This window comes from Rhineura floridana, chromosome 15 (genome assembly GCF_030035675.1).
Source record: "Rhineura floridana isolate rRhiFlo1 chromosome 15, rRhiFlo1.hap2, whole genome shotgun sequence".
Classification (NCBI taxonomy): Eukaryota; Metazoa; Chordata; class Lepidosauria; order Squamata; family Rhineuridae; genus Rhineura; species Rhineura floridana.
In genome coordinates, this window is record NC_084494.1 from 34,308,730 (window position 1) to 34,323,882 (window position 15,153).

Here is a 15,153-nt window from a genome sequence, read left to right on the forward strand (position 1 = left end):
TGAATTTTAGCTGAGCTTCCATACGAGGTTCATCGTGAAAGCGTGGGGTGAGGGCCATTTCCGCTTTAGAATAAAAGTTCTCAGGCATATCATGGCTTCCCCCTGAGGGATTCTGGGAACTGTAGTTTTGTCAAGATGCTGCGGGTTCTCTGATGCTGAAACATACCCTCTTACAGAACTGCAGTTCCCAGGGTTCCTTTGGAGGAGATTTTGCTAGTTGAACTAGTTTAAGATTTAACTGTGGTTAAGGGAACCTTTTCCAGCCAGGAAGCTGCAGGCCCTTCTGGGCAGTCTTCACATGCCAGTGGTGGCCGGGGCCAGAGGCAAAAGCAGGCAGAGCAATGAATGTACGTGCTACTTTTGTCCAGTAGGCTAGTCTCTTCGCGCACCCTTCTGTGTCCTCCATCCCGGCAAGCCAGAGGCATGATCAGAATTCAAGGACACAGTCCAGCCAGGCAGAAACACTTGGGATGCAAAGCAGGGCCAATGACGGGTGCAGCCTGAGGAGTGTTCTAAAAGCCAGACAGAGGCCCGCAGGGCTGCATTTAATCCTCAGGCCTCAGGACCTTCACACCTGCCATAGACAACCTCTTTTTACAACTCAGCTTAGGGGAGGCAAGTAGGAAGGATCTTGCAGGGCCCCTTGAATTTTCAGCCTGGCATGTTTCAGAGACCTGGCTCTTGCAGGCAAGTGCCTCTAGCGTACCAGCCAAAACCCGTCTTGCTGTCTCCTAAGTCCACGTCCTGTTGTTTCTCACAGGGGGTTGAAGGACATGGAACTGGACACATCGTCCATTGAGAAACGCTTTGCCTATGGGTTCCTGCAGCAGCTGCTGAAATGGATGGACATCTCTCAGGAGTTCATTGCCCACCTGGGTAAAGGAGCTGCTCTGTTTTGCCTCCCAGTAGCTATCTTGGCAACCTGTGAGGAGCTGCACACTGAGCCCTTTAGAATTCACCCCTCCAAGGGTCTCTGCGGGTAGGAGGCAGTGGTGGCTGGTGGCTCCCATGTCAGTGGGACAGTGGAATCCACTCTGGATTTTAGTCCAAACTTTCAAGGGTCTGTCCAAGCTGACAGCACCTTGGAGAGTTCCTTGAAAGTTAGACTAAAACCTGCAGCGGATTCCACTGCCCCACTGACATGGAGCTACCAGCCGCCACTGTTGGGAGAGAAGGAAGCTTTGGAATGAGGACTCCTGCCATCTGTTTTTGCCACTTGGGAGGGGAATGGACTCTGTTGTAGGAAAGCCAGTCGAGCCAGGCTGCCTGGGGTTCTGTTCTTAGTTATGGTACATGGGAAGGGGAAATCTAGTGGTTGAAACAGGTAAATATATAGGAGCTAGGACTCCTGAATTCTGTTGTCAGATATGGTTGGGAAATTTGAGTCTGCTTTGGGTTCTCTTTTGAGGCCAGCTGATCCTTGGGCAAAAATCAAGCTGTTTAAGGGCGCTTCCAAACTCTCTCCATTTTCAGGTGGGATTCAATCACATGCCACCAAATTCAGGTTGCACAATTAAAGTTGTTTTGGTGCTCTTGTGTAACAAACCGGCTTCCCTTAAAAATTGAAATTTTTTATGTGACAAAGAAAGTGACAGGAAAATGCCCTGGAAAGAGCAGGATGACATTTGCTTGACGCCACATCGCTTAACCTTCCCACACAGAAATCAGAGTGAATGCTCAATAAATAACTGATGTCATCTCACCTCCCTGTAAACTTTGTACAAATAAATCAGGATGAATGCTCACTAATAGGTTGTCTGGAGGGATCCTTATGCTCAGTTACCCAGGCAGTTGAACAGGGGCAGGGGCCAAGTGGTTCATTTGCTACAAGCGTTTCTTGTTCTGCCTTCTCATCCCTTGCTGGAACTCACTGGGATTCTTTCTGCCTCAGAGGCTGTGGTGAGCAGCGGACGGGTGGAGAAATCCCCTCATGAACAAGAGATCAAGTTCTTTGCCAAGGTCAGTCTCTCTTTTTCTCTCTCTCTCTGTCTCCCTCCCCTCCCCCCCTGTCTCCCCCCTCTCTCCCTCGCCCCCTCTCTCCCTTCCTCCCTCCCTCTCTCTCTCCCTTCCTCCCTCCCTCTCTCTCTCCCTCCCTCCCTCTCTCTCTCCCTCCCTCCCTCCCTCTCTCTCCCTCTCTCTCTCCCTCCCTCTCTCTCCCTCTCTCTCTCTCCCCTCTCTCTCTCTCTCTCCCTCTCCCCCCTCTCTCTATCTCTCCCTCTCTCTCTCCCTCACCCCCTCCCTATCTCTCCCCCTCCCTCCCTCCCTCCCTCACCTCCCTCTCTCTCCCTCCCCTCCCTCCCCTCTCCCTCCACTCTCTCTCCCTCCCTCTCCCTCCCTCCCTCTCTCTTTATCTCTCCCTCTCTCTCTCATCATCATCACAACAGTGCCCCCCCTTCTAAAAGTGTTAAATAGCAAACCTTGGAGGAGTATGTTTGAGTTATACTCCGAAGACTCAGAATTCACTGGCCCTTTCTGCCTTGCTTGCTTTATTTATTTATTTGTTTGAAAAAATATATATTATACCACTGTTAAGGAAAAAATGGCACTGAACAGCATAAAACCATAAAGCTAGTACAAATTACGTCAGAAATCAGTAGATTGGTTTATTTAATATCCATGCTCCCTTCTCAGATCCTGTTGCCTCTCATCAACCAGTACTTCACTAACCATTGCCTCTACTTCTTGTCCACGCCGGCCAAAGTCCTAGGCAGTGGGGGCCACGCCTCCAACAAAGAGAAGGAGATGATAACCAGGTGAGTAACTAGGAACTCCCAGCAAGAGCTGGATGTGTGTGCATGTGCGTGCTTGCAGTGGTGGCTGGTGGCTCCATGTCAGTGGGACAGTGGAATTTGCTCCAGGTTTTAGCCTGAACTTTCAAGGAGCTGTCCAAGGTGCTTTAACATGGAGCAACCAGCCGCCACTGTGTGTGTGTGTGTCTTGGCGTGCACATGTGCATAGACCAATTCACACATTGCATTTTCAAGTGTTCATCTTAGGAGTAATCCTGAAGAAACGTAAGGTGTGAACATCAATTTGTGAACATGCTTATTATACAGAAATACTTGTCAGACCAGGACTATCGGTAGTTCCCTGCGGAGAAGACTTTGGATTGGCTAGACTGTAATGTGTGAAAAGGTTCTTGTTAGAGCTGAGATGAAACTTTTCACAAATTTGAAAATTGGTAGAATTGGGCTCTTTTTGAATTTCAAATACTTACAAATTTCAGGTTTGAAATGTAAGACTTTGAAGGGTTCTTTGGGGGGGACAAGTCTTGTGTATTAACTATATGACAATAATAATTTACAAATCAAATTTCTAAAATTGAGCATGGTTTTTAACTATTAATTCCAGCAGCCCTGATCCAGCAACATTCATGACTGGGAATGTTGCTTGGGGAAAAGGAAAGGAATCATCAAATGATGAGAATATAAATTTACATTTTTGCAAACCAAACATTTCTGCTTGAAAATTCCCAAGCCCACGCTCCCAAAATTCATTTCATTCATGTATGCTTTTGTGAACATGGTTGTAATCTTTTTTTCTTGAGATTTGTGAACACCTGCTTGGGAAAAAAAGTTGTACACAAAGGAACCCTTATATGAGTAGAGAGCACCTATTCCAGATTGTGTAATCTGGAACAAATGGCTGTGGTTTTATGACCAGTTCCATGGCTGTGAATTCTGCTTCTTGCTCTCTCTGTTGGCCCAGCGTGAGAGGGGTTTGTGTGTGTAAATGGGAGAGGGAGAGAGCACGTACACCAGCCTCTCCAAGCAGCCTCACCAAGGCTCAAAGGCCCCCTTCCACCCACCTTCTTCCCCATTGGGTGAACTCTTCCTTCCAACGATCTGTTTCACTCTCTCCTTCTGCATCTCTCTTTTCCACCCTTCAGCCTTCTCTGCAAACTGGCAGCCCTGGTCAGGCACCGGGTCTCTCTCTTTGGTAAGCAGCATCCTTCCTCTTCTCCTGTCTTGGGGGGGGAGGGGGTCTCTGCCTATATCGCTCCACTCCTCTTCATTTCTTCCCTCTCTTGCTGGCTCAGTGGAGTTTGAACACCCTACAAGTCTGCTCTGCTTCCTGCATCCTGACTGCCCTCTCACCCTTCGTTACCTTATCCACAAACAAACCTGCTGTTCCTCCATTTCTCCCTGTACCTGCGATGCCATATTTCTCTTGCCTGCTTAATCCCTAATCCAGGCCCTAAATGCAGGCATTCTGTCTCCCTCCAGGCACGGATGCCGCCGCTGTGGTCAACTGCCTACATATCCTGGGTCGCTCTTTGGATGCCAGGTGAGCAGCTTTGTCTCCTGTCCCCCCAAATAACACACACACACCCCTGCCAAGGGGAACTATAAAAATGAATGCCTTATCGCAAGATGACTGCCTCCTTTATCTGTGTTCTGTGAAATTACAGATAAATATATCAAGCTTCATAGACTCATAGAATAGTAGAGTTGGAAGGGGCCTATAAAGCCACTGAGTCCAACCCCTTGCTCAATGCAGGAATCCAATTTAAATTATCCCCAACAGGTGGCTGTCTAACTGCCTCTTGAATGCCTCCAGTGTTGGAGAGCCCACCACCTCCCTAGGTTATGGGTTCCATTGTTGTATTGCTCTAACAGTTAGGAGTGTTTTTCTGATGTTCACCCGAAATCTGGCTTCCTGCATCTTGAGCCCATTATTCCATGTCCTGCACTCTGGGACGATTGGGAAGACATCCAGTCCTCCTCTTTGTGACAACCTTTCAAGTACTTGAAGAGTGCTATCAAAGGGAACTTTGACAGCCCAAAGGCTACATTCTTTTCTAGACAACCTTCCAAGGGTCACACGTCAGTGGCAGGCGGGGCCAGAGGCAAAAGTGGGTGGAGCAATGAATGTAAATGTTACCTGTGCCGAGTAGGCTAGTTTCTACACTCTCACAAATCCCTTTTTCACCTCCATCCAGACAAGCACGAGGTGTTTCTCAGAGCTGAAGGACACTTTCCAGCCAGGCAAAAGCTTTCAGGGCTAGTGAGGGGCGTGGCCTGGGGAGAGGCCCGAGGACCAATAGAAAGGCTTTGAGGGCTTCATTTGACCCCCTGACCTGAGGTTCCCCTCTCCTGACATATTTATTCTAGCTGCATTCTAATCTGGATCCTGGGTCCTATGATTTGTTTTAGAAAGGTTTGTACATTGAGGAGCTGGAAAGTAACTGAAAGTTGGGACGGAGGGAACGTGATGGTGGGTAGGGCTGCAACCCAATTCAAGGTGACAAGTCAATTTGTCATATTAGTCAGTGAATTCAATAATGAATCAGTTAAATTGGAGGAGGGGTGCATATGAGCAAAAACAAAAGTTCTAAAGCAAAAACCATACTTTATCTTTAGATGATATGTACATATATTCCTAGCAGGCACAGAAGAGATGTTTCCTCCCATGTGTGAGAGAAAGGGAGGGGATACCTGTGCTAAGATGGTGCTTGCCAACTGCAGTTTTTATAAGTAACTGTATTTAAAATGTGGCGGGGTTGCAAAGGTGTACTTACTACCTGAGTTAAGGTGTGTAAATAGATGAAGAATGTTGACAGGACAAAGAATTCCATGCAACCTGAAAGTAACATTGTTGTTCCATACATGACGTGGAATTGAAGGATGTGCAGCCAAAAGAAATACTTTTTATTGTTATTTCTGCCTGCATGTTTAACTGTTGCTAAATGTTGGAAGAGCTTGAATAACCTCGCTTGGGGTGGGGGGACTGTCTGCAACAAGTGCGGCGAACAATGTTGATTGAAAAACTGACGAAGCAAGTGCAACTAAACAGAGTCTGGTCTTGCTTTATTATATGCGGGCACAAAGAGAACATCATGTGCAGTCTTCTAGCACATGGACATCTCTGGGATGGGGTGAATGATTCTTCTAGCATATGATCTGACTATACATTTTTGTGCACTGTAAGTTCAAATGCTTCCTTCTGTGAATGTCTGGGACCTTGGTTGCATATGTTTTATTCAAGTTGAAAATAAAAAATAAAGTATTTTTTAAAGTTGTTTAATATACTTCCTGATGTGTTGGCACACTTTTATGGGCCATTAACAATTAATTTTGTAATTCTGACGATGATGGCAAGCATGCAGAAATCTGACCTTCACACCTGTTTCCTGCAGGACCGTGATGAAATCAGGCCCTGAGATTGTGAAAGCTGGGCTGCGCTCTTTTTTTGAAGGTGCCTCGGATGACATTGAGAAGATGGTGGAGAACCTCAAACTGGGCAAAGTGTCGCAGGCTCGCACCCAGGTCAAGGGCGTGGGCCAAAATATCACCTACACCACTGTGGCTCTGCTACCTGTGCTCACCTCCTTCTTTGAGCACATCGCCCAGCACCAATTTGGGGACGACGTCATCTGTGAGCAAGCAAAGGGGATGAATGGGTGGAACTGGGCCTCAGGTTGTGGCTAGGCCTGATGTTGGTTGCCATTAGCAATGCAAGCAGGGCCTGAATGGGCCACAGAAACTAGGCTGGTCACTCCTGGGCAAGGACTGTGAATTAGGAATGGGGAAGAAATTCTGTTTGCTTTGCATTTTAATCAAGGGTGTAGTCATCCATGGTCTTAGGGGGTCTTAGACCCCTTACTTTTTCAGGAGCCAGGTCCAAACAGGGTCCCTATGTCTCCAGCGTCCTATGAGCAAAGCAGCATGAAAACTTGCTTCTTTGCAGTTTCCTGTGATTGGAGCCAATCAGAGTGAAATCCTGTTAGTTCCTACTTTAAAAAGCCAAGTTGTGGACAGTGAGAATTCTGTAATTGCAGAAGTAGAGACAGTGAATTCTGATGATAGCATCCCATCTACATCATCAAGCGGTTTGGTAAAAGCAGGAGATAAACGTGTAGACATGGAATTCAGTAATTCAAGCAATATCTCTAACAGTGAGAAAGGACATTCAGGTGGTGACAGTGACAGAGAAGCAGAAAATAGTATTCAAGCCTGGCCAGATTATTCTGTCATCATAGAAGGTTGTATAATCTTAGAAGGGGGCATGGCTGTGAGGAGGGGTGGCTGTGACTATTTTGAAGGGACCCTGCACTTCTGAATTTGCCACTGCACTACTGAAATACAAACCTCCCTGATTTGTACTTCCTGAAATATATGTGAACTGAAATGCAGTTATCCTTTGAAATTTGCACTTCTTTGAATGTTGTGATATTTCCAAACAAATATTACGTAGAAAAATGCATATATTAGGGGAAGCGTGTATATTAAAATTCATGTATTGGTACAAATAACATACAAAAATACATTATATTAGAGAAGATGCCTTTAAAAATGTGTATATGAGGCAAAATTACATAGGAAAAAGTGTATATTAAGAAGAATATCATGTGATGACTTTTTAAAAATAATAATCACAAACTGATGTGAAAATGTGCTTAACTGAACTTGACTATAAAAACGAGAAACTAAAACTGGCAGATTTTCCCATTCCTGTTGTGAATGGAGCCAAGGTTCTCTGGGGCACGGCCGTGGTGGCAGAGAAGGAGCTGGTGGTCTTAGTGGAAGCGCTGGACGAATCCAAGATAGCTGCTCTTCTGGGAGAAGATGTGGTGACAGGACAGCTATAACTCTCTGACTAAAGAGGACTGTGCTAAGGAGAAGCCATATCACCCTCTCTCATAACAGCAAAACTTTGGGGCATTCAGTGAAGCTGAATGTTGGAGGATTCAGGACAAAAAAAAGAAAGTAGTTCTTCACACAACGCATAGTTAAACTATGAAATTTGCTCCCACAAGAGGCAGTGAAGGCCACCAACTTGGATGGCTTTAAAATAGGTTTAGACAAATTCATGGAGGATAACGTTAACACTGCCTACTAATCCTGATTGAAATGTTCATCCTCTGCTGTTGGAGGCAGTATTCTTCTGAATACCAGTTTCTGGAAGCCACAGAAGGGGAGAGTGCTGTTGTGGTCAGGTCCTGCTTGCAGGCTTCCCATAGGCATCTGGCTGGCCACTCCGTGAGCAAGATGGTGGACTAGATGGGCTACTGGCCTGAACCAGCGAGGTTCTGAAGCCACCTCCCTCTTTTTTGTGTCCCCCACAGTGGATGATGTACAGGTATCCTGCTACCGAACTCTCTGCAGTATCTATTCCCTGGGCACAACCAAAAATCCTTATGTAGAGAGGTGAGTGCAGGGGCAGGAGAAGCTTGGAGCAAGGGGCCTGTGTACAATTGGGAAGGGGGGGGACTATGCCCTGGGGAGGTGCAGCCAAGAAGGGTGCCGCCCACCACTGAAGTCTACACAGTCAGGGTGAAAAGAGACATAATTACAGAAAGTGAGTTCATGGCATTTCTCCCAGTTGTGGGATGAGCAAGGCTTCACAATGGAAATGACAGGCAGGCATCCCAGTGAACTGAAAACGGAAATGGACTGCCTTCAAGTCGATCCCGACTTATGGTGACCCTGCGAATAGGGTTTTCATGGTAAGCGGAATTCAGAGGGGGTTTACCATTGCCTTCCTCTGAGGCTGAGAGGCAGTGACTGGCCCAAGGTCACCCAGTGAGCTTCATGGCTGTGTGAGGATTCGAACCCTGGTCTCCCAGGTTGTAGTCCAACACTCTAACCACTACAAATGCTTAACAAAAAATCGCATGAGCTATCAGGCACTTATCTGATCATTCATCCCTTCTTAATTACAAAAATAAAAGGCAAGTGTAAAATTGCTCTGATGGGGTGTGTGTGTGTTATGCCTGTCTTCACCTCAATTGCTCCAGTTTAAAAAAACCATATTTGTGCATGTGGCATTGAAGTGAAGAAGAAGCAGGAACACAGAGTTTTCTTTAAAGAGGAGTTATGTATCCCTATTCCCGCACTGCAAGTTTGCATGAAGAAACCACAAGTCACTCCTATTTTAAAAAAGGGGTGCATTTCAGCTTTGGTGGGCCAGTGACATCTCCAGATTGCAAAGGTGAGGAACGTGTGGCTCTCCAGACATTGCCGTACTACAGTTCCCATCATCTCTGATCATTTGCCGTTCTGGCTGGGGCTGATGGGAGGTGGAGTCCAGCAGCTTCTGGATTCTGCCCTATTGGGACAAAGAGCTTGACGCTGATGTGTCATTTGGGCCACATTCACACAGACATTTATTCCACTACTGTTCCACTTTAATCAGTTGCGGCTTCCGCCAATGAATCCTACGGAATGTAGTTTGTGAAGGCTGCTGAGGGGAGACTCCGATTTCCCCCACAGAGCTACAATTCCCAGAGAGGTTTAACAGTCAGTCCCTCTTCCCCCTTCACAAACTACACTTCCCAGGATTCTTTGGGGGAAGCCATGACTGTTTCACGTGGAATAATAGTGGAATACATGTGTGGTGTGAATGTGGCCTTAGGTTTCATCTACCTGAGCTGTGTCCATCTTCTCCTTGTCGGTTATGCTCACCTCTGCAGGCAACGTCCGCAACTTGGGGAATGCTTGGCACGGCTGGCGGCCGCGATGCCTGTGGCCTTCCTGGAGCCTCATTTCAATGAATACAACCCCTGCTCCGTCTACACTACCAAGTCGCCGAGGGAGCGAGCCAGTGAGTACCACAGCGGAAGAAAGAGTGTGCAGATCGTGAACACCCCGCCTTTGCCTTGAAGTGTCTTTTTATATTCTTCTGTATTGAAAGATTAAAAGACAACATATTAACAACTAACAGAGAAAGAAAGAAATGGGTTAAATAATACGTACATTGCATTTACTAAATTAGCAAAAATAACTTATAAGGGTATTTATTCCCCTGATATTTCCGGTTCCACGTCAAGATGAAAATTGCCCAGTTTTCTATAGTCCCAGGCTATGGTCTGAAGGTACATAAGGCCAGCTCGGATCAGGTCTGGTCAGTGCCTGGACAGGAGACCGCCTGGGAACCATATGTAAGCCACCTTGGGTTTCATGAAAAAAGAAAGGTGGGGTACAAATGTAATAAATAAATAATAAATATATATCTATTTGTTCGTCTGTTTTTTTCCCCTTAGGTGTAGTATGCAAGTTAGATCAGATTTGTATTATCCTATATTCTGTTGAGCCAGTCTAAAACTACAGGTGGCTTAGTTGTTTCCTTTTGTCTTTTTCTTTTTGCAATTTCAATCTTTGCCATTGTTAAAAGGGTTGTGACTATTTCCAGATCTTCATCCTAAACAGTATCTTTCAAATAATTTGACAGGATGACAAAATAATTGTGTGGTAACAAATACCCCATGTACGATTTAGAATAATTGTCCAATATATCTGTATTTTCGAGCAATTCCAAAATATGTGTAAACAGTCCACTTTAGTACCGGCACATCTCCAGCATTAATCTATTGCTGTTTGATATATTTTGGAGATCCTTGTCTTGAGGTTTATGCTACGTTCTTGATGGGGCTCTTGGTGCATAGTCCCACTCTAGACATCTACTCCTCTGTTCCAGTTAAATGGGTTTCATGCCCTCCCCTTCGCATCCCCAGTTCTAGGCCTTCCAAACCGTGTGGAGGAGATGTGCCCAGACATCCCTGCCCTGGACAGGCTCATGAAGGATATCAGCGGACTGGCGGAGTCCGGGGCCCGCTACACTGAGATGCCGCACGTGATCGAGGTCACCTTGCCAATGCTGTGCAACTACTTGCCTCGCTGGTGGGAGCGGGGCCCTGAAACCAACCCCCAGGGGCCCTGGTGCACCGAAGTGACGTCCGACCACCTCAACACCTTACTGGGCAACATCCTGAAGATCATAGTCAACAACCTGGGCATAGACGAAGCTTCCTGGATGAAGCGATTGGCAGGTATGAAGGGTCAAAGAACAAGGGTGGGATGTAGGATTTGGGGAGCTTTTTCCTTTAAAGGAAGAATCCGTGGTGGGATGTTGGCAGAGGGAGGCAAGTTGCATAGAGCTAAGCAAAGGCTAGAATGACACAGCCTGAATTTCCTCTGTTGAACTGAATACTGCCATTGGAGCAACGGAGCCATGGCAAAGAGGGGAGTGCCTCTACCCTTGCATTTCTGTGGGTACAAACCATCTGTGCCTAGCGTTGGTAACCACTCAATGTGGCCATATTCAATGGGGTACCAGAAGTAGCATTCAGACTTCATAGGGGCTGGAACCCCTTGGCAAAACTGGTAGAAAGGGTCAAGGAAGAGAATTCAGGAATCCTGGCGAGTATAGGCAAGGCTACATAGAATTTCTTTCTCCAGTGTAACTTCAGACTAGGGATGGGGGAGAAATTCAATTCAGTTTGCATTTCAAGGCGAATCTATCAAATTCACCCTTTCTGAAACAACACAAGAAATGAAACAGCCATCGTTCAAAGTTCACACTTCCCTGACTTTTGCAATGCAGTTCTCCAGCCAATGTTTACAAAAATGAATACATTAGGGGAAAACGTGCGTAAAAATGAATATATTAGTAAAAATAACACAGAAGAAGCATTGGATTAGACGAAATTGCTTTGGAAAAATGTATATTAGACAAAATTGCATACAAAAATGTGTTTATTAGAAGAAATTCCCAGTAACATTAGGAGAAATTGCTTGCAAAAATGCGTACATTAGTCAAAACTCCAGACAAAAATACATTTATTAAAAGGAATTCACACTAAATGCTGAAGAATTTTCATGAGGATTTTTTTAAAAAAATTGCAAATTGCTGTAGAAATGTGGAGAACTGAATTTAAGATTAGAAAAGTGAGAAACTGAAAGAACCAAAATGGACAGATCCTTCCATCCCTACCTCAGTCTACACGTGCCAGAAATCCGTTTCCAGGCCCAAAGGGCAAACATTAGATCCTTAATTTTCAGGACTGGAGGAAAAATTCAGGTTTCCATGTGATGACATTACAGTTTCAAGAGTCCAAGTAACTGAGGGCACCTCCAGACAGTTACTATTTTGCGGAAGGGGTTCTGGCATAAACTGGAAATTTGGATTTGTGCTATTAAAGTGGATTAAAGCACTCTGTTGCAACAAATCCATAAAAAAAAAAAAAAGACCAACTGACTTTTTGCAGTTAGGAAAGTGATGGGGAAATGTTTTGAAAAGTATGAGATAAATGAATGACTAATGGGGAAAGCAAGACCCTCCGTGGCGCAGAGTGGTAAGCGGCGGTAACACAGCTGAAGCTCTGCTCACGGCCGGAGTTCGATTCCAACGGAAGGAGGAAGTCGAATCTCTGGTAAAAGGGGTCGAGGTCCATTCAGCCTTCCATCCATCCGTGGTCGGTAAAATGAGTACCTGGCGCACGCTGCAGGGTAAAGAAAGGCCGGGGAAGGAACTGGCAATCCCACCCCATATATACGGTCTGCCTAGTAAACGTCACAAGACGTCACCCTAAGAGTCGGAAACGACTCGCACTATAAGTGCGGGGACACCTTTACCTTAATGGGGAAAGACTTATAAAGACCCTGCAAGCAAATCAGGATGAATGCTCATTGTCGTATAACCTCCCTGCAAGCAGAACAAATGCTCAGTTAAGACCGGATACAATCTGTCCTCCATGTAAGCTTTGCGCCAGCGAATCAAGACGAAAGGCCAATAAACAGGTCATCAGAGGGGCCCTGGAAACTCCCATGCCCTGCCCAAGAGACTGAGGCGATGCAGGGGTTGTGGTGATGGAGGAGGAGGGCCACATTTCCTTATCCAAGGCCTTTTCCCTCTCAATTCTTTCCCCCCTAGTCTTCGCTCAGCCTATTGTCAGCAAGGCCAAGCCGGAACTGCTCCGCTCCCACTTCATCCCTACCATGGAGAAGCTGAAGAAGCGCTCTGGGAAGGTGGTGGCTGAGGAGGAACAGTTGCGTCTGGAAGCAAAGGCGGAGTTGGCGGATGCCGAGCTGCTAATCCGGGATGAGTTCTCTGTGCTCTGCCGTGACCTCTATGCCCTCTACCCACTGCTCATCCGCTATGTTGACAACAACAGGTACTTCAAATTCAAGATCTCACAGTAGTTCCAATAGGAGTCAAAAGGCAGGTAGCAGGTTGGGCAGATAAGGCAGAAATATATTTTATTTATTTATTTATTTTATTTAATTTATATACCGCCCTAAGCCCAAGGGCTCTCTGGGCGGTGTACATAACAATAAAACTAATCAGAAAATATATAAATACAATAATACAATGGAATCAAACCAAACAGACGTAAACAAAAATCAAAACAGCAGCAAAATACATCAATAAATATTAATAGTACACATTAAAATGCCTGGGAATATAAAAAGGTTTTCACCTGGCGCCGAAAAGATAGCAGCGTCGGCGCCAGGTGCACCTCATCAGGGAGACCATTCCACAGTTTGGGGGCCACAACCGAAAAGGCCCTATTTCTAGTCACCACCCTCCGAGCTTCTCGATGGGATGGTACTCGGAGGAGGGCCTTAGATGTTGAGCGCAGTGTACGGGTAGTTTCATATTGGGAGAGGCGCTCCACCAGGTATTGCGGTCCCATGCCGTGTAAGGCTTTATAGGTCAAAACCAGCACTTTGAATTTAGCCCGGAAACAAATAGGAAGCCAGTGCAGGCGGGCCAGAACGGGTGTTATATGAGCAGACCTTCTGGTCCGCGTCAACAATCTGGCCGCTGCATTCTGGACTAACTGTAGTTTCCGAACTGTCTTCAAGGGCAGCCCAATGTAGAGCGCATTGCAGTAGTCCAATCTAGAAGTTACCAGAGCATGAACGACTGAGGCGAGGTCGTCACTGTCCAGATAGGGACGTAGCTGGGCTACCAATCGAAGATGGTAGAAAGCATTCCGTGCCACTGAGGCTACCTGAGCCTCAAGAGACAGGGAAGGGTCGAAAAGAACTCCCAAGCTACGAACCTGTTCTTTCAAGGGGAGTGTAACCCCATCCAGAACAGGGTGAACATCCACCATCTGGGCAGAGAAGGCACTCACTAACAGCATCTCGGTCTTGTCTGGATTAAGCTTCAGTCTGTTAGCTCCCATCCAATCCATTATCGTGGCCAGGCAACGGTTTAGTACGTTAACAGCCTCACCTGAGGAAGATGAAAAGGAGAAATAAAGTTGCGTGTCATCAGCGTACTGGTGACAACGCACTCCAAAACTCCTGATGACCGCACCCAGCGGCTTCATATAGATGTTAAAAAGCATGGGGGACAGTACCGATCCCTGTGGGACTCCACAATGGAGAGTCCAGGGTGTCGAGCAGTGTTCCCCAAGCACTATCTTCTGTTGACGACCCACCAAGTAGGAGCGGAGCCAGTGCCAAGCATTACCCCCAACTCCCAACTCCGTGAGCTTTCCCAGAAGGATACCATGGTCGATGGTATCAAAAGCAGCTGAGAGATCAAGGAGAATCAACAGGGTCACACTCCCCCTGTCCCTCTCCCTCAGAGATGGGTCCCAAGGTGGGCCACCTGTGCTGTTACTCCATCCCGTAATTACTCAGACTGAAGAACACAGCTTGGAGCAAAAGTGGTATAGAATCCTAGATACAGGAGCAAGGCTGCTGTTGGCTCCCCTGTCACATGGATCTGGCTGGTCTGAAGAGCTGAAGTTCCAGCTCTTGCCACCATACAGGGTGGCACTGCAGCACATCAGATACCGGCCTAATAATGCCTTTGGGCAGCTCCACCCCATACATTTAAAGCACATCCAATGCACATTTAAATTACACGATCTCTTCCAGAGAATCATTGGAACTGTAGTGTGTTAAGGATGCTATGGATTTGTAGTTCTGTGAAGGGAAAACCACAGTTTCCAGAATTCTTTGGGGGAAATCGTGTGTTTTAAATGTGCATTGGATGTGCTTTAAATGTATGGGGTGGATATGCCCTTAGTCTATCCTGTGGTGCAGGGAGTAAGATGTCTGGGCATTGCTGTCTCAGTACCTGATTCAAACATCACACCACCCTCACACACAAAGTGTGGGTGACCTTCACCTCCCAATGCTCATCTCTAGATAACTGCACCATCAAACAGTGACTTGCACTGCAGATTGTCCCATTACTGGGATGGAAGAAAAGGTGGGGGGAAAGAGAGAGAATCTGGGCTCCTGCTGGGAGGAAGGGCAGGATATAAATCAAATAATAAATAAATAAATAAATAATATCACACTTTAGATTAGCTTTTTTTAAAAAAATATATCCAGCTTTTAGGGGAAAGCGGGACATGCTGCTATGTCCTGCCAATGTTGGCTTTCCATAGAATAAATCCTGACAGCT

At 46.2% G+C, this 15,153-nt stretch overlaps 1 protein-coding gene across 7 annotated transcripts in view; it reads left to right on the forward strand.

The window, feature by feature from the left end:
* Positions 1-15,153, forward strand: part of RYR1 (ryanodine receptor 1) — a 163,991-nt gene that overhangs the window by 94,165 nt on the left and 54,673 nt on the right. For all 7 annotated transcript variants that reach the window (XM_061596439.1, XM_061596441.1, XM_061596440.1 and 4 more), the window contains 10 exons: positions 761-876; positions 1,892-1,959; positions 2,632-2,753; positions 3,890-3,939; positions 4,227-4,287; positions 6,140-6,378; positions 8,069-8,150; positions 9,416-9,546; positions 10,457-10,771; positions 12,655-12,895. In XM_061596439.1, coding sequence (XP_061452423.1) covers positions 761-876; positions 1,892-1,959; positions 2,632-2,753; positions 3,890-3,939; positions 4,227-4,287; positions 6,140-6,378; positions 8,069-8,150; positions 9,416-9,546; positions 10,457-10,771; positions 12,655-12,895 — 1,425 coding nt within the window. The remainder of the gene's footprint in view (positions 1-760; positions 877-1,891; positions 1,960-2,631; positions 2,754-3,889; positions 3,940-4,226; positions 4,288-6,139; positions 6,379-8,068; positions 8,151-9,415; positions 9,547-10,456; positions 10,772-12,654; positions 12,896-15,153) is intronic.